The sequence below is a fragment of the Macaca thibetana genome, chromosome 7 (genome assembly GCF_024542745.1).
Source record: "Macaca thibetana thibetana isolate TM-01 chromosome 7, ASM2454274v1, whole genome shotgun sequence".
NCBI lineage: Eukaryota > Metazoa > Chordata > Mammalia > Primates > Cercopithecidae > Macaca > Macaca thibetana.
Genome location: NC_065584.1, coordinates 57,132,489 through 57,154,098, shown reverse-complemented (window position 1 = coordinate 57,154,098; position 21,610 = coordinate 57,132,489). Strand labels below are relative to the sequence as shown.

The window sequence follows — 21,610 nt, the reverse complement described above, 5'->3', positions numbered from 1 at the left end:
ACTGGTGATAAACTTTATGAATATGAAAAATGTGGTAAAACCTTCAGACATTTCAGTTCCCTTCGAACACATGAAAAAACTCATACTGGAGAGAAACTCTATGAAGGTAAAAAAAAAAAAAAAATGTGGTAAAGCCTTTAGTCGTTTCAACTACCTTGAAACCATGACAGAATTCATACTGGAGAGAAACCCTATGATTGTAAGACATGCAATAAAGCCTTCAGATATTCCAGTTCTGTATGTAAAACATGAAATAAATTATACTTCACAGAAATCCTGGGAATGTAAGGAATGTGAGAAAACATTCAATTATCTGAGTTATGTTTGAAAACATGAAAAAAATTATACTGGAGAAAAACCATATGTATATGAGAAATGTTGTAAAGCCTTTGCATGTTCCAGTTCCCTTTGAACACATTAAAAAACTCATACTGAAGAAAAACCTATGAACGTAAGGAATATGGGAAGGCATGTATTTTTGCCACTTCCCTTTGAAAATACAAAAAACTCATATTGGGGGGAAAATATGCATGTAAACAATGTGGTAATGTCCTCAGTGTTTCCAGTTCTAGATGAAGACATGAAAGAAGTCATTTCTGAAAAACCCTGTAAACATACGGAATGTGGGGATGCCTTTGTTTCTCCCAGGTACATTCAAAGACACATGATATGTGCACACTGGAGATGAATCTTATAAGAATGTATTCTTCATCTAAATCCTAGTACTTGGCAAAACAGGTAAGTTTCCATTTTAATAATTATTTCAAAAGTCATCTGAGAATGCCTATTGAAAAGAAATCTTAAAAATTTAATTTGGAAAGCCTGATGCAAATTAAACATTGACTAATGCTCAAAACATGCACATGAATGAAATGTTACACAAATTAAAAACATATTGTGTTTATCAGTGGCTCATTCTTAATGAGGATCTCTGGACTATTGATTTCCACTTATTTTCCATGAAAATATTGAGGTGAGAATTCTGTAGACACCCTTTCAGTGACAGTTAAGTGAATTCAATATGTAGTGTTTTTTTGTCAGTTAATAAAAATTTTTCTTTATATTTCTAAAAGGTTGTTGGATCTATGTATGGATGAATTAAAAATGTATTTCTAATATGTAGGTAAGATTTTTATGTAGCTTTTTAATTGGTCTGTGATTAATGTGTCATTGAAAACTGAGTCTTTGTTAATTTTGGGGATTTTCTTACTGGCCTCATGTGAAAAGTGTTGGTTACGCCTCACCAATTAGATATATTCTACCTTTCTTTTTTATGGAAAAAATACTCTCTTTTGACACAAATAAGTCTATGCCACTTTTTTGGCTAATGGAGTTGGTATTAGAAAAAAAAAGAAATCTGTAACTTCTTGTGATCCATTATCATACTTTATGATACCTAATATGTATTATTTTACTAATTGCTTCTAATGAGACATTCTTTTTATCGACTTAAAAGAACTTACATATTAAAAATATTAAACCTAGTTTGGCATATTTTAGACAATATTTCCTGTTTTTTTACTTGCCTTTTAATTTTGCTTAAGCTGGTGGACATACGTAAGTTTTAAATTTTCATGCAGTTAAATCTATCAGCATTTCCTTTTAAGGTTTTATGCTTTATGGCCAGAAAGGCTTCCTCAGCTCTTAAAGCAGATAGTTACTGATGGCTCTTTTGGTTTCATTTTTATACTTAACTATTTCCACATACCATTTTTTGACATCAGGTATGAGGTACAGAGCTACTTAAATTTATTTTCAAATAATAAATTATCCAAACACTGCCCATTAAAGAATCCAAATTGGCCAAGCACGGTGGCTCAAGCCTGTAATCTCAGCACTTTGGGAGGTGGATCACTTAAGTTTTAGACCAGGAGTTTTAGACCAGCCGAGGAGTTTTAGATGAAACCCTGTCTCTACAAAAAAAATTACAAAAAATTAGCTGGCCGTGAGTTGCATGCCTGTAGTCTCAGCTATTTCGGGGGCTGAAATGGGAGGATCATCTGGCTCCGGGAGATCAATGATGCAGTGAGCTGTGATTGTGCCACCACACTCTAGCCAGGGCGACAGAATGAAACCCCGTCTCAGAAAAAAAAGAAGAAGATAAAAAAAAGAAAAGAATCCAACCTTTCACACAAACTGCAAATGTCACCTTTATAACATTCACTATTTTAAATATTAAGGCTTTGTTATGAGGCTTTTTATTTCTATCATCTGTCAATAATGAAAGCAGTGTTTTAGAAAGATTATTTTGTCAGTAATCAGTGGAATGCACTAAGAGTGGGGTGGCTGGTAAGACTAATAGTAGGTAGGATGTAGGAGTTTTAACAACCAGGAAGAAGAATCCTAGATTAAACTTAGGTGATGGGTCAATAGGTGCAGCAAACCCATCATGGCACATGTTTACCTATGTAACAAACCTGGACATCCTACACATGTACCCCGGAACTTAAAATAAAATAAAGTAGAAAAGTCCTAGATTAAAATAGAATAAATGCCAGAAGAAAGGGTAAGAAAATTACAGGAGGCAAATCTTTTGAAAATTTCATACTTAAGAGTCCTCTCAATATAAAATCATATAGATAGTGAAAACTATTAACACTTCAACAGAGGGAAGGCTGCACCATGAATATAAGCATCAAAGTTCCCTAACCCAACCAGAACTTATGATAATATCAATGAGCACGCAAATCTCCCTATTTTTAATAATCACTTCTATTATCAAGTATCGAGGATGATCATTAAACCATGAAGAAATGAAAATGGATCAAATTCTATCACAGTAATGTCTTACCAATAAGGGGTGCCAATGAAAGATTTTCGTTTTGCAATGGTAGCTGTTATTTTTGCAGCCACACCAAAGTCAGCTGGTGAGGAAAAAACCAGAAAATTTTAGTTCTTTACAGTACATCAAACAACATTTTTACTTTCACCCTTAGGCATGGCAATATTAATAATTCAAATATTAATGTTAGAAAAATGTACATAAATTGAATACCGAAATCTCTTCTTGCTTAGTTCACAACACACTTATTAAAAAAAATTTATTGGCACTTTACTAGAATGAAAATGTACTTTATTAAGAATGAAGTTAACAAAAAATATTTTTATTATATACACAATGAAGTTAATTTGGGAAAAAGAGAAAAAAAGCATAAAAAATAAAACACATGGGAAAAACACACACCTATATTCCTTTTATCCTAATATAATAAGGATAGCATTCTGGTACTATTTTTTTTACAGTCATTTTTTCTATGTATAAACTTTTTAAGTGTTGTAGTTAAACATCATTGTATTGTAATCCCTGCTACTTGGGAGGATTAGGTGGGAGGATCGCCTGAGGCCAGGAGTCCAAGTATACCGTGAGCTATGACTGAGTCACTGTACTCCAGCCTGGACGACAGAGTGAGACCATCTCTTTCAAAACAAACAAAATAACACATAGAAATACGTGGTTGTAAAATACTAAATAAATATACAGTCCATTTTTGTCATTTAACACACCAGATTTTACTCTTACAAATTCATAGATATCAATGATTGAATAGATTTATCACAGTTTAACAGTTTTTCTATTGCTAGACTTATGTTTGCATTTTTTCTACCATAAGTAATATTATCGTTCATGCTTCAGTGAATATGGATTTTCCAACTTTAGGTTTAATTTCCTTAAAATGAGTTTTGGGAGTAAAATTACTGGATCAAAAGTTAAACATTATTGCGACTCTTGATATGAAAATGAAAAGTGTATAATGTTAATTCTCATTTAAAATTTTATAAAAATTTAACATACCTAATTTTACATCGCCATGGTCTGTCAATAAAATATTAGCACCCTAGAACAAAAAATACAAATACTATTAAATTAGCATCATAAAATTTCTTCCAATAGAATTGGCAATTTAAATGTATTAAATGAACTTACTTTGATATCTCTATGCATTTTGCCTTTAGTATGCAAATAGGCAAGACCCTAAAAGTTAAAAAAAAAAAAAAGTATCAGCAAAACTGTAAATGTGACTCCTAAATTTTCTACTTTAATTCTTATCGAATAACTAGACTGTCTATTTTGGGGAGAAAAAACCCAGGTAAGTAAATCAATGTTTACTATATTTTAAAGATTTGTTTTCGTTTTTGAGACAGAGTCTCACGCTCTTGCCCAGGCTGGAGTGCAGTGGCAGCCATTTTGGCTCACTGCAGCCTCCATCTCCTGGGTTCAAGCAATTCTCTTGCCTCAGCCTCCCAAGAGACTGAGATTACAGGCATGCACCACTATGCCTGGCTAATTTTTGTATTTTTTAGTAGAGGTGGGGTTTCACAACTCCTGACCTCAAGTGATCCACCCTCCTCGGCCTCCCAAAGTGCTGGGATTACAGGTGTGAGCCACCACACCCGGCCTGAAGATTTCTAATTTATTTTCTGATAAACATCAGAAATATTTCACTAAACACAATCAAGATACCGAACATATTCATTACCCCTAAAAGTTTCCTTATGTGATGCTCCTTTATCCCATTCTTCCCCACAACCCTCACAAACACTGATCTGCTTTCTGGCACTATAGATCAGGGTTTCAAAGTTGTTTGACTATTCTAGGTGTTTTGCATTTCCACAGCAATTTCAGAATCAGCATGCCAACTTCTTTAATAAAAAGCCTTCTCAAATTGTGACTGGAGTTGCACTGAATCTATAGATCAATTTGTGAAGAATTATCATCTTAACAGTATTGAGTCTTCTGGTCTGTGAACATGGTATAGTTCTCCATTTATTTGGGTTTTTAATTTCTCTTGGCAGTTTTGTAGTTTTCTGTATGCAGGAGTTTATGCATCTTTTATCATATTTACCCCTAAGAATGTATAACATATTCTTTATGTTATTATATGTTGTATTATTTCAATTTCTGATTGTCCGTTGCTAGTATATAGAAATCTGATTGATTTTTGTTTATTGGTAGTGAATATTACAATCTTTCTAGCCTCACTTATTAGTTCTAGTAGCTACTTTGTAGATTTTATTCCATTTTCTATTTAGATGATGATGTGGTCTGTGAATAAAGACAGTTATACGTCCTACTTTCTAATCCAGATACCTTTTATTTCATTATTTTCTCTTTTTGCACTGGCTGAAACCTCTAGGACAATGTTGAAAAGTAAGTAGTAAAGGCAGACTTCATCACTCTGTTTGAGTGAGCTTGGAGGAAAAAACATCCCGTCTTTTACCATTAAGTATGATTTTATCATAGATTTTTCACACGTACCCTTTATCAGGTTGACCAAGTTCCTTTCTATTCCTAGCGTGTTCAGAATTTTTTATCAGGAATGACTGCTGGATTTTGCTAAATGCCCTTTCTGTGTGTATTTAGATGATAATGTGGTTTTTCTTTTTTAGCTGTTAAGATGAAATGATTTTTGGATATTAAACCAACACTGCATTCTGGAATAAATTCCACTTGTTTATGATGTATTAACTTTTAAAATATATTACTGGATTACCTTTGCTAAACCTTTTATATTTAATGTTTACACCCAGGTTTATGAAGAACATTAGTCTGTAGTTTTGTTCTCTTGTAAGATTGTTGTCTAATTTTTGTGTCAGAATAATGCTGACTCAAAATGATTCGGGAGTTATTCCTCACTCTTCAATTTTCTAGAAAGGTATATATAGGATTGGCATTATTTCTTTCTTGTATGTTTGGTAGAATTGACTGTATGGCACCATCTGGCTTGGAGTTTTCTTTGTGAGAATACATATAGGATTATTCAGGTTACTTATAATTGAGTGAGTTTGGTAGTTTTTATCTCTTGTTGAAACTGCCCATTTTATCTAAGTTGTAGGCTTTATTGGCATAATACTGTTCATAATACTGTCTTGTTATTTAATATCTGTAAATTCTGTCTTGACATCCATTATTCATTTCTGATGCTGACCACTCGTTTCTTCTCTTTTTACTTTTTTCCCTGATCAATCTGTCTAGATGTTTATCATTTTTATTGCTTGTCTCAAAGAATCAGATTTTTATTTCATCAATATTCTCTATTACTATTTTTCTCCTTTCCATTTCTTTTATTTCTAATCTAATCTTTTTTTTTTCCTTTCTCTGCTTACTTTGCATTATATTTGCTCATCTTTTTCTAGCTTCTTAGGTGGAAGCTGAGGGTATTAATTTGAGAGTTTCTATTTATTGCTATAAACTTCCCTGTAAGTACAGACTGAATATCCCTTATCCAAAATGCTTGGGACCAGAAATATTCCAGATTTCACGTTTTTTAGTACTTGCAGAATATATACTGGTTAAGCATCCCTAATCAGAAAATAGAAAATACAAAATGCTCCAATGAGCATTTTCTTTGAGCATAATGTTGGACTTTCTTAAACATTTCTTGTAGGATGGGTCTGCTGGTGATTTGTTCTTTCAGTGTTTGTAAGTCTGAAAAACTCTACTTTGTCTTTGTTTTTGAAAGAGATTTTCTCTAGGAATAGAATTTTAGGTTGACAATTTCTTTCCAGTACTTTAAAGATTTTCCACTGTCTTCTCACTCATTTCTAACAATAAATCTTCCTTGTCTTTGTTCTTCTGTATATCACGAGTCCTGTTCTTAACTCTTCTAAGATGTTCTAACCAAATAAGCAATTTGATTCATGTGTCTTAGTGTAGTTTTTTTTCATGTTTTTTTTTTCTTTTTTTTGTGCTCAGGGTTTGTTGAGCACTTTGGATCTGTGGGTTCATATTAATAGTTATCATCAAATATGGACAATTTTCAGCCATCTCCCCTTTTCAGTTTGTCTCCCTTTTCTCTTTCGTTTTCCTTTTTTCTCTTTGTTCCTCTGTTCTTTTTTTTTTTTTCCCCTCATTTTTGTCCCTTTTTTTCTGTTGTCCCTTCAAGGACATCAATTATATCCATATTAGGCCATTTGAAATCGTCCTACAGTTTAATGATACTCTACATTTAGAAAAAATTATTTTTTCTTTCCATGTTTCATTCTGAATATTTTCCATCTCTATGCCCTCAAATTCAAACTAATATACATTTTTTGCAATATTTAATCATCTATTAATTTCGTCCTTTGCTAACTCCATCAGACACTGTGGTTTTCATCTCTAGAAGTTTGACTTGGGCCTTTTTTATACCTTCCATATCTCAACTTGTCAAGCATCTTAAACAGTTATTATAACTGTTTTAAAGTTTTTGTCTGCTAATTCTAGCATCTCTGTCAGTGCGGGTTGGTTTTACTGATTTTCATTTTATTATGCTTCTTTGCTTGTCTGGTAATCTTTGAGAAGACACCCAACATTGTGCATTTTACTTTGTTAGGCCTGTATATTTTTGAATTTTCAAAAACACTCCAATACTCTGAAGTACTCTCCAATACTCTACCTTAAATACTCTAACTGGCTTGGGACCCCACCTGGGTTCCTTCTCCCTATACCATGGCCTGAAAACTTTCCAAAGGCCATAAGCTGGGGCAATTATATGGCTTCCTTGATTTGTTTCCTATTTTTCAGGCCTCACTGTCCTTCATTACCTGACGTTCAGTTTCTTGAAAATCACTGTTTCATATATTTTGCCTACTTTATTTGATTGTTTTGGGTGGCATGGTAAATCTACTTCTTGTTACTCAATTTTGACCAGATATGGAAGTTTATCTGCATAATAGAATTTTAAAACTGGAAATAATCTTGGAGGTATTCCCTTCCTAAGCTTCATATTAGGTTTTTTTTAAAAAAAATTTTCTGATTTTTTGTGGGTAAATAGTAGGTATATATTTATGGGGTATTTATTTGGTACAGGCAGGCAATGTGAAATAAGCACATCATGGAGAAAGGGGTATCCATCCCCTCAAACATTTATCCTTTGAGTTACAAGCAACTCAATGACACTCTTCGTTATATTAAAATATAAAATTCAGTTATTATTGACTATAGTCACCCTGTTGTGTTATCAAACACTAGGACTTATTCATTCATTCTTTTTTTTGGTACCCATTAATCATCCCCACTTTCCCCGCCACCATATCAAATCCCTTCTCAGCCTCTGGTAACCATCCTTCTACTTTCTATGTCTATGAGTTAATTGTTTTGATTTTTAGATCCCACAAATAAGAAAGAACACGTGATATTTGTCTTTCTGTCCCTGGCTTATTTCACTTAACATAAGGATCTCTAGTTCCATCCATGTTCTTGCAAATAAGCCTCATTTTATATACTCACGCATTACATAATGGGGATGCATACATTCTGAGAAATGCATTGTCAGGCAATTTTGTTGTGCAAGTATCATAGAGGGCACTTGCATAAACATGGATGGTATATACATATAGCCTACTAAACACCTAGGGTATATGTATAGCCCTACTGCTCCTAAGCTACAAATCTGTGCAGCACATTACTGTACTGATATTGTAGGAACTGTAACACAATGGCAATTACTGTGTATCTAAACATATCCAAACATAGAAAAGGTACACTAAAAATATAGTGTTAAAACCTTATGGGACCACTGTTGTATATGTAGCCCACTGTTGACCGAAATGTTATGCAGTGCAGCATTGTATTTTGGGAACTAGAACTATATAAATGGTTAAGGTCATAAACCAGCGCCAGAGTACAAATCGAACTTTGTTTTTTGTTTTTTTTTTAATTTTTCACCTCCACTCAGTACCTTGTTTGATACTTAGGGAAACAATGAACTCTGGAAATTAAAATACAAAGAAAATGAATTTGTCAATAATTCCCTGCTACGAGTGTATGATTAAGTTTGTATTTTATGTAGATACAATAAAGTAGGTTTCTATGTTATGCAAATGTTACAGGAATATACACACACATATATACATATATATTATACATCTCTCTCTTTCTACATATAAATATATATATGTCAGATAAATTAATCTGATTTATCTCTAAGATTTGGCAGTGGTTATGTCTTTTAAGGCATGTGGGAACCAACTCTTCAAAACTGACTAGAACTTTTTCCTAGATCAGCCCACTCTCCCATTTTGAAAAAGATGAAAGAACAACGCATAGACTATCAATTTCATTTCTAAACAAACTACACAATCTAGGAAATGTAGGGATAGAAGAATTAATTAACAATTATCAGTTGTAAATTACAAAAATACAAACCACAATCACTACTACTTATTCCCTCCTCCTAATTTAAATGCCTTAAAGTATATAAACAAAATTGTTAATTACTAATTTTCTCAGTGAGTAGTCTTTCAGGGCACTGAAAAAAATAAACAAATTGGGAGAAATACCACATACTCTATATCTTTATTGAATATTCATAACCTATTTTAGCATACTTAAAGTTCTCACAGGCCCTGAAGTAAAGAAATCTGTTTAATGCAATGTTAACCAAACTTACAAAAAAAGATTCTGCTATCATTAACACCTGTTAATATCACATAGAACTAGGGTTTTCAGATAATGCCTTGGGTTAATGCTGTGCTAATTTATTTTATTTCAAGAGAAATAGTAAAAGCCCCTATGTCTCATGGAAGAGATTCCTTTTACTGCCATAAACTTGAAGAGAACACTTAGACAACTTGTTACAATTGAGAGGTTTGGTGATTCATTCTTGAAAACCAATTTACACAACTGAGGGCCAAGTGCTATAAAGCAGAATACCTCACATGACCATGGTGTGCATCAGCATCAAAGTGGAAGTCCACATATGATCACTGTATGTGTCGGCATCAGCTTAAATGAATTCATGTGATTCATTCATGAAAGAAAAATAACTAGTTTTACAGAATTATAAGAGATTAACAGAAAAATCATTTTGTTTTACCCTTTCCCTTTCTCTTTAAGACAGACTATCATTTTATAGTTATCAATTGTCAACTTAGAATTGCCTTTCTAACTACATTAAGAAAATACAGTACCTGTAAAGTTTCTCTGCATACATAGGCTATTTGCAATTCTGATAATGGTCCAGTAACTAGAAAGAAAAAGAGAACACAATGTTATACAATTAAACCTAACAGATTAAAAACAGTCTACTTAAAAAATGACAAACTAGGCCAGGCGCAGTGGCTCACACCTGTAATCCCAGCACTTTGGGAGGCCAAGGCGGGTGGATCACGAGGTCAAGAGATGGAGACCATCCTGGCCAACACAGTGAAACCCCGTCTCTACTAAAAATACAAACATTGGCTGGGCATGGTGGTGCGCACCTGTAGTCCCAGCTACTTGGGAGGCTGAGGCAGAAGAATTGCTTGAACCAGGGAGGCGGGAGTTGCAGTGAGCTGAGATCGCACCACTGCACTCCAGCCTGGCAACAGAACGAGACACAGTCTCGGAAAAAAAAAAAAAAAAAAAAAAAAAAAACAGACAAACTATTATAAAACAACTTCTATTTATATAGTTGGATGATTTCTCTTCTGATTGTGAGGATGTATTATTTTTGTCATCAAGAGACAAAAACGAAAGGTAACACTGAGAATTTTTTCAAATGTACTTTAAAAATAAAAGATTTAACTCCATATAACTTTGGTCCATGAAAATATTAAGCACGCATGTGCAAAGCATAGTGGTATGCATCATAGGAAGGTCTATAGAAAGCAAACCTGAATAATTTTTCAAAAATGAAGAAATACATATAACTAATTAGTGTTACAGAGAAATAGAGAACCATAAAGAGATTGACTGTTCCAATATATAAAAAGGCATCATATACTTTTTTAAAGATCAAGATGCTATTTCTTCAGCATAATTCTTTACCATACCTATCAAAACAGAGAGGCTTGATCTAGTACCTTATCTAAGAATTTAAAAAATAACCATGTCACTTTTGGCAACCAGATCTCTCCCTAATATGAAATATAAAATTCTTCTTATTTCAAGAACTCAACCAGAGGTTTTGTGACTATGCCTTTCAATACCATGAGAGTAATTCTGGGGTGATATCTGCTGACAGTGAAACCAAATCAGGTAATCATGGGTATTCTTCACCTACAGAAGTATTCTACTGCATATTTTAACCACTGGCTCTCTTTACCTATTCAGGAAAATAAACTTCTGATTCTTAGTAACATGATAAATAGTAGTAAAAGAAGAAAAGTCACTTTATTAGCAACATCTAATTATAAGTGTAGATTTTCTTGATTATTATGCTATCTAGTATACTAACTACCAGGATGGGTACTACTTAGGTTCAATTTAATTCAACAAATATCAGGTTTAGTAAGAGAAAGTCAAAATTTTGTGAAAAAATAAAATGAATGTTTCAAAGCTATTCTTTAAACTTAGAAGTTGCAAAAAAAAAGAGCCAGCTATATAGCTTGATTTTATCCATATAGTCATAAGAGTGCTCTCATTTTATAAAAATGTAAATGGATAAAAATTACAATTACTGAATAAAAACTTTTCATAGAAAAGACAGCTATTTATTTATTTATGTGAGTCTTGCTCTCTCGCCCAGGCTGGAGTGCAGTGTCATGATCTTGGCTCACTGCAACCACCGCCTCAGGGTGCAAGTGATTTCTCCTGCCTCAGCCTCCCAAGTAGCTGGGATTACAGGTGCCTGCCACCACGCCCAGCTAATTTTTGTATTTTTAGTAGAGATGGGGTTTTACCATGTTGGCAAGGCTGGTCTCAAACTCCTGACCTCGGCCTCCCAAAGTGCTGGGATTACAGGCATGCATGAGAAGATAGCAATTCTTTATAAAAATCATAGAAAAAAACTAAATCCAGTGGCACAGAGAATTTTAAATCCATATGCATAAGAGATAGCCTGAATCATCATAATTTGTGTATTTGTAACAGTTATGTGATGTTAAACATTTTTGTTAATAAAGACGTAGTGATCAGTGTTTAGACATCAGTCAGAATTTTTGTTGTTATGATTTGTTGTGACAAAATTAGATAATTATGACATTTTAAAATTGATAATTAAGTACTACATTGATAAGCTTTTATTATAATTTAAAAATTTACTTCTGAGCTCTGCTTTCCCTCTCCTGTGGTAATGACTTAATCAACTGGTAGGTATTCTTTCATTTTGCTATACATTTACATTGTATATTTATACTTATAAGAACATAATTTTTAAAAGCCTAAGTATGACCAAGTATGTTATACATACTCTTTCATGATTCAATTTTTCCATTTAAAAACAAGCCTTAGGGATATATACCCAGATCAATAATTACGAAGTAACTTCATCTTTTTAAGTGCCACACAGTATTCCATATTACAAGTTGAAGAGTAGTTTATTTAACCACTGCTCTATTGATTGACATTTTAAAACTAAGCTCTGTAGTTACAACCTATTATTTGAAGTGAAATAGCACTTCTGTTTTTATATCTACTGTGGCTGCATTTGTAAACTGCATAACTAAAATTTGATAAGGTTTCCAATATAAAGATTTCAGCATAGAAACTTTAAAAATATTTCACATAATTCTTCAAAATGAATTATAAAATGAGTAGCTGCAATGGGAGTTTTACTATCCCATATCCATGTTAAACAAGGAGAAGAAAAATTATAAGGATCTACATTTAGTCTCATAAATTCTAGAAATTCAAGAAATTGCCAGCAGCAACAAAACAAATTAAAAGCTAAACAGTAGAGCCAAAACTAAAACTTTCTAAATAGTATTAGAATGTAATGTCAAATTCAGCTCAGAAAACTGCCTAAATTAAAGGAATACTACATAAAATACTCGAAACTTTAAAACATACATATTAATACAAAAATATTACAGTAACAAATTGTTTTTCTGGTTAGCAGATTAAGTTATTAAGACAGACATGTAACTTCCTTTCTGTGAGTTACCCCTTGCATTTCAATTTTTTTTTACAAGGAAATTTAGGAAGTTTCATTTGTAGATAAAACACTTCCCTAGAGATTATATTTAAAGAGTAAAATTTGGATTATATAAATACTTTTGCATTTCTCAGTTCAGGCTCAGGCAAGTTTAATTGACTAACCAATAAAAAATAAGTATCAATTTCTGTTATGCAGTGCTCCGGGAACAGAAGAATGCAAAATAGTAAGTCTACCTGTTAAATCCGTGGTTAACTGGAAATACCAAACAACAATCATTAAAACCAAAGTCTGTTTAAAATGTAAAGTCAAATTAACAGTACCATGGTAAATATCTTGAAGTGATCCGCCACCACAGTATTCCATACAAATCCATAGTTTTTCCCGACTAATATGAAAAAGAAAGAAAATTGTATTAGCTAGTAATCCTCAATCACTGAAATACTCTGAGGCTCTCACTCTTTAGCACACCAAGGTTCAGGATGGACTGCAAAGTGCAACAGGAAACTGCCATGCAATCTTGCTATAATATACAGAAAAGCACATTAATTTCAGCTTTGTTCCCAACTTAAGTGGTTTAGAATATGATCAGTTTTATAAGTTAAAACACTTACTTGTAATCACTTATAATGTTTCATTAAAATTGCCAGATAAGGTACAACTGTAAAAATGGGAGTACCATTATTAATATATAATAGGGGAAAACCCTAGAAATAGGAAGACTCTAAAAAATTTAGAACTTTGCAGTGTTTAAAAACATACATATACAGTAGCACTTGCATGGAAGGGAGAGAGTGTAGTAGCAAAGAGTATATACAATACAGGGAGAGATGATGCTTTTTTTCCCTCTTACCTAAGGTAACTCCCAAAGTAGGCAACGATGTTACAATGTTTACATTCTTTAACCATAAATATTTCTTGTTGAATCAAAGAAAAATCATCTCCTGGAAAACAAAATAAATTGTTTATCATGTTACTCAAAATCTCTACATATGAAAAGAAGGAAGGAAAACTTTACAATAAATATTAGAGATGAGGAATTAGGCATTCTTAACACTTCAGTGAAAATGCAAACTGGTAGAATCTTTCCATAAAGTCAGAAGTCTTTAAAATATACAGAATCTTTGAACCCACAATTTCACTTACAAATTTTTTTTTCTTAAGGAGACATGTACAAAGACAGATGTTTACTACAGTATGGTTTAATAATGCAAGAATGGTTACATAAATTACATTACAGTGTGTTGTGACATGAAAATAGGTTTATATTATGTGAAAAAGGAGATTATGTATTATTTTAGTACATAGAAAAAGTATTTCAAAAGTAACTTTGCTTTCTTCCTTTTTGGTCTGTATTTTACAATTAGTCTATCACAGACCCATATAAGTTAATTAGAAAAAGCTACATTAGGCCTGGCACAGTGGCTCACGCCTGTAATTCTAGCACTTGGGAGGCCAAGGTGGGCGGATCACTTGAGGTCAGGAGTTCGAGACCAGCCTGGCCAACATGGTGAAACCGTGTCTCTACTAAAAACACAAAAATTAGATGGGTGTGGTGGTGGGCACCTGTAATCTTCAAACTTGAAAAGCAACTTCCAGTTTAAAATCAGTGGGCAACACAGTAAGCCTCTCTTCCCCCCACTAAAAAAAAGTTCAGTGGTATCCAGACAGACTCTGGCTCTAACTCAAAGTCATCTTAGAAAAACATACAAGGCCAAGAATGAAAAACTCAGCAATTAGGTCTTAGATAAATAAACAAAATCTTCACACAAGTCAGAGATATCTTCTCCCTTTATACTTTCAACTTTTCCAGTTCAAAACCAAAATAGAGCTTTAAATATTCTTGCCATGCCATTAAAAGCTTTTAAAGAACCTATCACTACTGATGTGGTTTAAACATATATTTAGCTTCATACAAAAATTAGCTGGGTGTAGTGGCAGGTGCCTGTGGTCCCAGCTACTCGGGAGGCTAAGGCAGGAGAATTGCTTGAACCTGGGAAGTGGAGGTCGCAGTGAGCAGAGAGCTACCACTGCACTCCAGTCTGGCCACAGAGCGAGGCTCTGCCTCAAAAACAAAACAAAACAAAAATTCACACATATATTTAGTTTAACTATTAATATGCCACATTTATTTGTAATCATTAGAGCATTTTTTTAAACAGTCAATTCATGTAAACATTAACTGATAGTTCAGTTACAGAATTTCATGTTAACAATTTTAAAGGGTTAGGGAAGCCAAACAAGGGTACAATCTTCTAACTGAATGAATGTCTGACAGAAAACCTTTAAAGATAATCTAGCTTTTATTTGTAAACTGGGAAACTGTGTATTACATAAATGGTCACATATACCCTAAACATAAGTGCACAAATGGCAACTTGTTACAACTGAAAATGTACTTCTTAATGGTTTGACAATAAAAGAGGATCGAAGGAGATAATCCAAAATAGAAGATGATCTCCTGTTACTCATTATCAGTTTAGGCAGAAGCTGTGAGTAAGCCCTGGAGATAACAGTAGAAAGTCTGCCTACCTAGGTGCAGACGAAAGGCCCTGCTTTCTGTGTTCACTCACGGGAACCAGAACGCTTTGTTCTTTTATATCACTCCTCCATCTAAGCCTTTTCCATCATAGCATTAAAACAACTTCTTTATGCATGCTGATTTCCCTCAAATGGGCTAAATTCTAGCCCATCTTTCATGTTTGAAAAAATATGAATTATAAAGGAAAGAAGAGTAAAGCAGCACATAATTTTGTTAATATATGTGTATTAGTCCTTTCTCACACTGCTATACAGAACTACCCAAGACTGGGTAATTTATAAAGAAAAGAGGTTTAATTGACTTACACTTCCGCATGGCTCAGGAGGCCTTACAATCATGGCAGAAGGGGAAGCAGGCAAGTCTTACATTGTGGCAGGCGAGAGAGTGTGTGTGTTACAGGAACTGTCAGACACTTACAAAACCATCAGATCTCATGAGAACTCACTATCATGAGAACAGCATGGGGGAAACCACTCCCATGATCCAATCACCTCCCACCAGGTCTCTCCTTCGCCACCTGAGAATTACAATTCAAGATGAGATTTGGGTGGGGACACAAAGCCTAACCATATCAATATGTTATTCTTTGGATTCCCACCTACTCACTTTTAAATGTGCACAGAGCTTTGTATCTGAGCTGTGCTGAAAAATTCTTCAGTTAAGTCTGGGACTTAGAACAGATTTTTCTCACACAAGTAGCTTCACATATGGTGCCTAACTTCTCAATCGTGTGTATATTCTTAAACTGACCTGTAAAAGTCAACAATATGGCTGAATTAATACTACTAGTAACAAACTACTACCTCTTGGTAGTAGTTTTGAGTTCTGAGTTCCACCCGCAACTGTGTTCCCAGCAGCAGGTATGTGAGGTTTCTACCACGGAAGGTGAGATCTTGGTGAGAGTGAATGACAACTTTTCACAGCTGTAGCTGGAAGCAAGAATTCCCAAGCACAGGTTATTAATAACTCAGATGTTTGAACTCCAGCTTCAGATATATTCTTCATATATCTGCTTCACTATTATATTATTTGAAACTTTAATGCAAAGAGAGTAAAATCTTCTGTGAACTGAAATTATACCACGGAAGAGACTTACATAAAGGTAATATTTTTGTAGCTTATCCTGAGAGGTAGGTAAGCTAAATATGGTTATCATAGATGTAGCTATTCTTTGATGGCCTACATCAGCCTCATAAAAATAATCTGAAATTTGGATAGTTGGTTTTATTCTTTTAATTGGGTGATATGCCAAAATAATATTACTTTCCACTGAGATGTGGCATAAAATCCACTAGGTTCAGAGAACTTAGGCTTGTAGGTTCCAGCCCTGTTGCTCACCAGCCTGGACAACATAAAGAGACTTCGTCTTCACAAAGTAATAAGCTAGGCATGGTGGCACGCACCTGTAGTCCCAGCTACTCAGGAGGCTGAGGTGGCAGGACTGCTTGAGCCCAAGAGTTTGAGGTTGCAGTGAGCTATAATCACACCACTGCACTTCAGACTGGGGAACAGAGTGAGGGCCTGTCTCCAAAAAAAAGGTACTTGCTTAAAGAAGAGAAATTTTATTCTTCACACCCTGGCAATGTAAGGATGAGACTAGTTGAGAACCACAGAGCCCCTTATCTTATCTTCAGTTTTGACTATATACCTATTATTTCCATCTGAATGTCTTGCTAGTACCTTACATTTAATATGTCCTAAAGTACCAATATCTTTTCTTAAAAACCAATATTATTATTATTATTATATTATTATTATTATTTGAGATACAGTCTCGCTTTGTCACCCAGGCTGGAGTGCAGTGGCGTGATCTTGGCTCACTGCAACCTCCGTCTCCAGGGGTTCAAGTGATTCTTCTGCCTCAGCCTCCCGAGTAGGACTACGGGCACGCACCACCACACTGGGCTAATTTTTGTATTTTTAGTAGAGACGGGTTTCACCATATTGGCCAGGCTGGTCTCAAACTCCTGACCTCGTGATCTGCCTGCCTCAGCCTCCCAAAGTGCTGGGATTACAAGCGTAAGCCACTGCACCCAACCCAATTTAATATTACTAAGACGTCAATACTACCCAAAGTGATATAAATAGCTACACAATCCCTGTGAAAAATTCTGGTAACTTTTTTTTTTTTTGCAGAAATAGAAAATAATTATTCTAAAATTTGTATAAAATTTAAAAGACTCTCCATAGCCAAAACAATTTTGAAAAAGAAGAACAAAGTTGGAAGACTCATGTTTCCTGATTTCAAAACTTACTAAAAGCTATCCTAATAGAAACAGTAGGGTACTGGCATAAAGACAGACATATTTAAAACCAATGGAATAGAACAGAGAGCCCAGAAACAAACCCTCACGTAGTACATGGTCAAATGATCTTCAACAAGGGTATCAGGACTACTTGATGGGGAGAGGGCAGTCTCTTCAACAAATGGTGTTGGGGAAACTGGGTATCCACATGCAAAAGAATGAAGTTGGACCCCTGCCTTAAACCATACACAAAACTTAAAATGATTTAAAGATATAATTGTAAGACCCCGAACTATCAAACTCCTAGAAGAAATCACAGAAGAAAAGCTTCATGACATTGGATTTGGCAGTTATTTCTTGTATATGACACCAAAAGCACAGGTAACAAAAAACAGATGAGACTACACATGAAATTAAAAAATTTTTGTTCACCAAAGGACAAAATCAACAGAGTTGAAATGGCAACCTATGGAATAGGAGAAAATATTTTCAAATCCTGTATCTAAGAAGGGTTTAACACCCAGAATATATAAAGAACTCCTACGACTCACAACAAAAAATCAAATAATCTGATTTTAAAAATGGGAAAGGACTTGAATATACATTTATCCAAAGATGACCTGCAAACAGCCAATAAGCACATGAAAACATGCTCAACATCATTAATCAGAGAAAAATAAAACCACAATGAGATATCACTCCACAGCCATTAGGATGGCTACAATTAAAAAAAAAAAGCAGAAAATAAAACTGGTTAGAGGTGATGTGGAGAAGCTAGAACTCTTGTACATTGGTGTTGATACTGCAAACCAGTGAGACTGCTACAGAAAACAGTGTAACAGTTTCTCAACAAGTTAAAGGTGGAACTATCACATGACCCCAATAATCATGGTTTTAGGTTTATATCCAAAAGAACTGAAAATAGGATCTCAAAGAGAGATTTGTACACCCATGTTCATAGCAGCACTATTTCCAATAGCCAAGAGGTAGAGGCAACCCAGTTTGACAGAATGTCTATTGACAGAAGAATGAATAAAACTGTAGTATATGAAAAATATCCAGACTTAAAAAGGAAATCCTGCCATATGCTGTGACATAGATGAACCTTGAGAACATTACACTAAGTGAAATAGGCTACTCAGAAAAGGACAAATACTGTATGATTCCACTTATATGAAGTATCTAAAGGAGCCAAATTCATAGATACCAACAGAATGGTGGTTACCAGTGGCTGTGGGGGGGGCAGCAAAGAGGAGTTGTTGTTTAGTGAATATAGAGTTTTAGTTTTGCAAGATGAAAAATTCTAGAGAACTGTTTCACAACAATGTAAATATACTTAAAACTCCTAAATGATGCACTTAAAAATGATAAAGACAGCTGCGCATGGTGGCTCACATCTGTAATCCCAGCACTTTTGAAGGCCGAGGCAGGTAGATCACCTGAGGTCAGGAGTTCAAGACCAGCTTGGCCAACATGGTGAAACCCTGTCTCTACTAAAAATATAAAAACTTAGTCGGGTGTGGTGGTGGGAGCCTGTAATCCCAGGTACTCGGGAGGCTGAGGCAGGGGAATGGCTTGATCCCGGGAGGTGGAGGTTGCAGCGAGCCGAGATTATACCACTGCATTCCAGCTTGGGTGCCAAGAACAAGACTCTTGTCTCAAAAAAATACAAAACAAAAACCAAAAAAACAAAAATGGTTAAGATGGTAAAGTTTATGTGTTTTTTACTGAAATTTAAAAAATATTAAAATGTGAGCATAGCCTAATTTAATCATTTCACTACAGCTGGATGTTTAAATGAATATATATATATATATATGTATTTTTAATTTCTTTCTTTTTTGAGACAGGATTTCATTCTATTGCCCACGGTGCAATGCAGTGATGTGAACATGGTTCACTGAAGCCTCGACATCCTGGGCTCAAGTAATCCTCCTGCCTCAGTGTCCTGAGTAGCTGGGACTACAGAAGGAGGCTGCCATGGTCTGCTAATTTTTAAAAATTTTTGTAGAGACGGGGTCTTACCATGTTGCCCAGGCTGGTCTTAAATTCCTGGGCTCAAAAGATCCTCCCACCTTAGCCTCCCAAAGTGCTGAGACAACAACAGATGTGAACCACCACTCCCAGACCAAAAATAAATAAATAAATAAATAAATAAATAAATAACTTTTAAAACAAGTATTTAAAATAAATATGCAGTAACCTAAAAATTTGTATATCATTTACAGCAAAATTACAATGTAAAAATTAGATCTCTTAATATGTGCAATGGAAGTTTTCTGTACTAGTAAGTACTAGATACATTTCTGAAGTTTATGAAATAATGTAAAAGTATCAAAACGAAAACTAATTTTAGTGGTAGTTCATTGTACAGTGAATAAATTAGTAGTACTTTTTCAGAAAATCAATTAATCCAATGCTAAATATTCAATCAGCTAATTTTTAAACAACCATGAAAAATATAGTGACACAATAGTGGCAATCTTGTGAATATGGTTGTTTTGGTTCATAATAATACTTTTTTTTTTTTCCATTGAGTGTAATGAATGTAGAATGTTAAACAGAAGACACTAGTAAACAACACTAACCTTTATTCATTTTCTGTATCTATTATTTAAAACAAATAAAATGACATTTGGGGCATGTATTTGTGCCTTCAAATTAACATTTCCCATTAATTCAGACTTGAACTGTCCAAACAGTGAAGATAGGGTACAAATATTTTACTTTACAGAATATTTTTAAAAATCAAGGTTGTTAGATTTTTGAACAGAAATTCTGAAAAGAACACACCACCTATCCAGAATAGATGACACTTGTCCTATTTGGCCAAACAACCTACCTTGGGATTTCTTTCAAGAACTTTCACAAGGCAAACAAATGGCTGGTTTAAACCTCCGTATACTTCTTGACTTTTTAAGATTTACACTACTTTCTCTGCTTATACTTTCAGGAAACAGGATAAAGTATCCCCTGAAAGTCCAAGGAAAGCTTTAAACATCTATTGAAAGATATTTAAAGATTCCTATTTATTTCGAAAACTGTCTACAGAAATACATTTAACTTATTAAAAAATACTAAACTATTTTATAAATATTTCTAATTTGCCATTTTAAAAGACAAGCAAGGGAACAAACCAAAAGGGTATTGCATTAATCATCCTGGGTAGTGATGCATTAAATTCTATCCCTGTAAGCAAGGCTGACAATATTTAACAAACTGTAATTTTCATAAGCTTAAAATATTATTTTGTAGTTTCACCATACAAGAGGGGTAATGGAAGAAGGAGAGAGGGAAGGGAAAGTAGGATTCTGATGGTAAAAGTTTTCCCACAAACTTTGTTCCTGTTCTGGCTGTTGGCCACCACTAGCTACAGACTTGTTGAGCAAACTGAGCATCTATAAAATGAGTTAGATGGTAGGCTGAAATTCAGACAAGACAGGAAAACAGAGTGGCATGAACCATCATATTATCTGCCTGGTCTTATAGGGCACTCCGGATGTCTAAGCAAAGAGATGAAAAACGCAACTAAAACTCACAATGGTATCACTGGTGGTATTATTTTCAATGCTAATCACTGGTAAGTCAAACTCTATTTAATGTTACCATTTGTAAGGTGGTGACTTTATTTAGTAAGTTATCTACTATAAAAAAAAATGTAAAAGAAATGGTTAAATCATTCCTGAAAATAATCATTTTGCCTGTATCTACAAAGAGCAACAAGAACATACAGACATAGGAAGGAATGCTGACTTCATTTTCTTTTAGAAATATTTTTGTGGCTAATTAATAAAAGCAATTTTCTCTGCTAACCTATTTTCAACTCTAAGGCTTACTGTAGCATTTTTTGACTGTTAGGAAGACCTTCAAAAGCAATCCGTTTCAGTAAAATTTTGAATACAGCATTATGAAATTAAATTGCCAGGGGCAAGTCAGTAAATACAATCTAGGACTCTAAAATTACCATAAACTTTAATATCCTATTTTTCACCACAGGGAAAAGCACGTTAAGTTTACAGCTGGAATTTCATTTACTTAAAAAAATT

At 34.1% G+C, this 21,610-nt stretch overlaps 1 protein-coding gene across 3 annotated transcripts in view; it reads right to left on the bottom strand.

Annotated features, from left to right (window-relative positions):
• Window positions 1-21,610, bottom strand: part of MAP4K5 (mitogen-activated protein kinase kinase kinase kinase 5) — a 113,430-nt gene that overhangs the window by 58,733 nt on the left and 33,087 nt on the right. For 2 of the 3 annotated variants that reach the window (XM_050796874.1, XM_050796875.1), the window contains exons 4-9: window positions 13,630-13,720; window positions 13,100-13,164; window positions 9,892-9,947; window positions 3,926-3,973; window positions 3,794-3,836; window positions 2,792-2,864 (exon numbers count right to left, since the gene is read on the bottom strand). In XM_050796874.1, the coding sequence (XP_050652831.1) occupies window positions 2,792-2,864; window positions 3,794-3,836; window positions 3,926-3,973; window positions 9,892-9,947; window positions 13,100-13,164; window positions 13,630-13,720 (376 nt within the window). Of the gene's footprint in view, window positions 1-2,791; window positions 2,865-3,793; window positions 3,837-3,925; window positions 3,974-9,891; window positions 9,948-13,099; window positions 13,165-13,629; window positions 16,069-21,610 lie in introns of all 3 variants that reach the window. The other variant, XM_050796876.1, reaches the window with a different exon arrangement.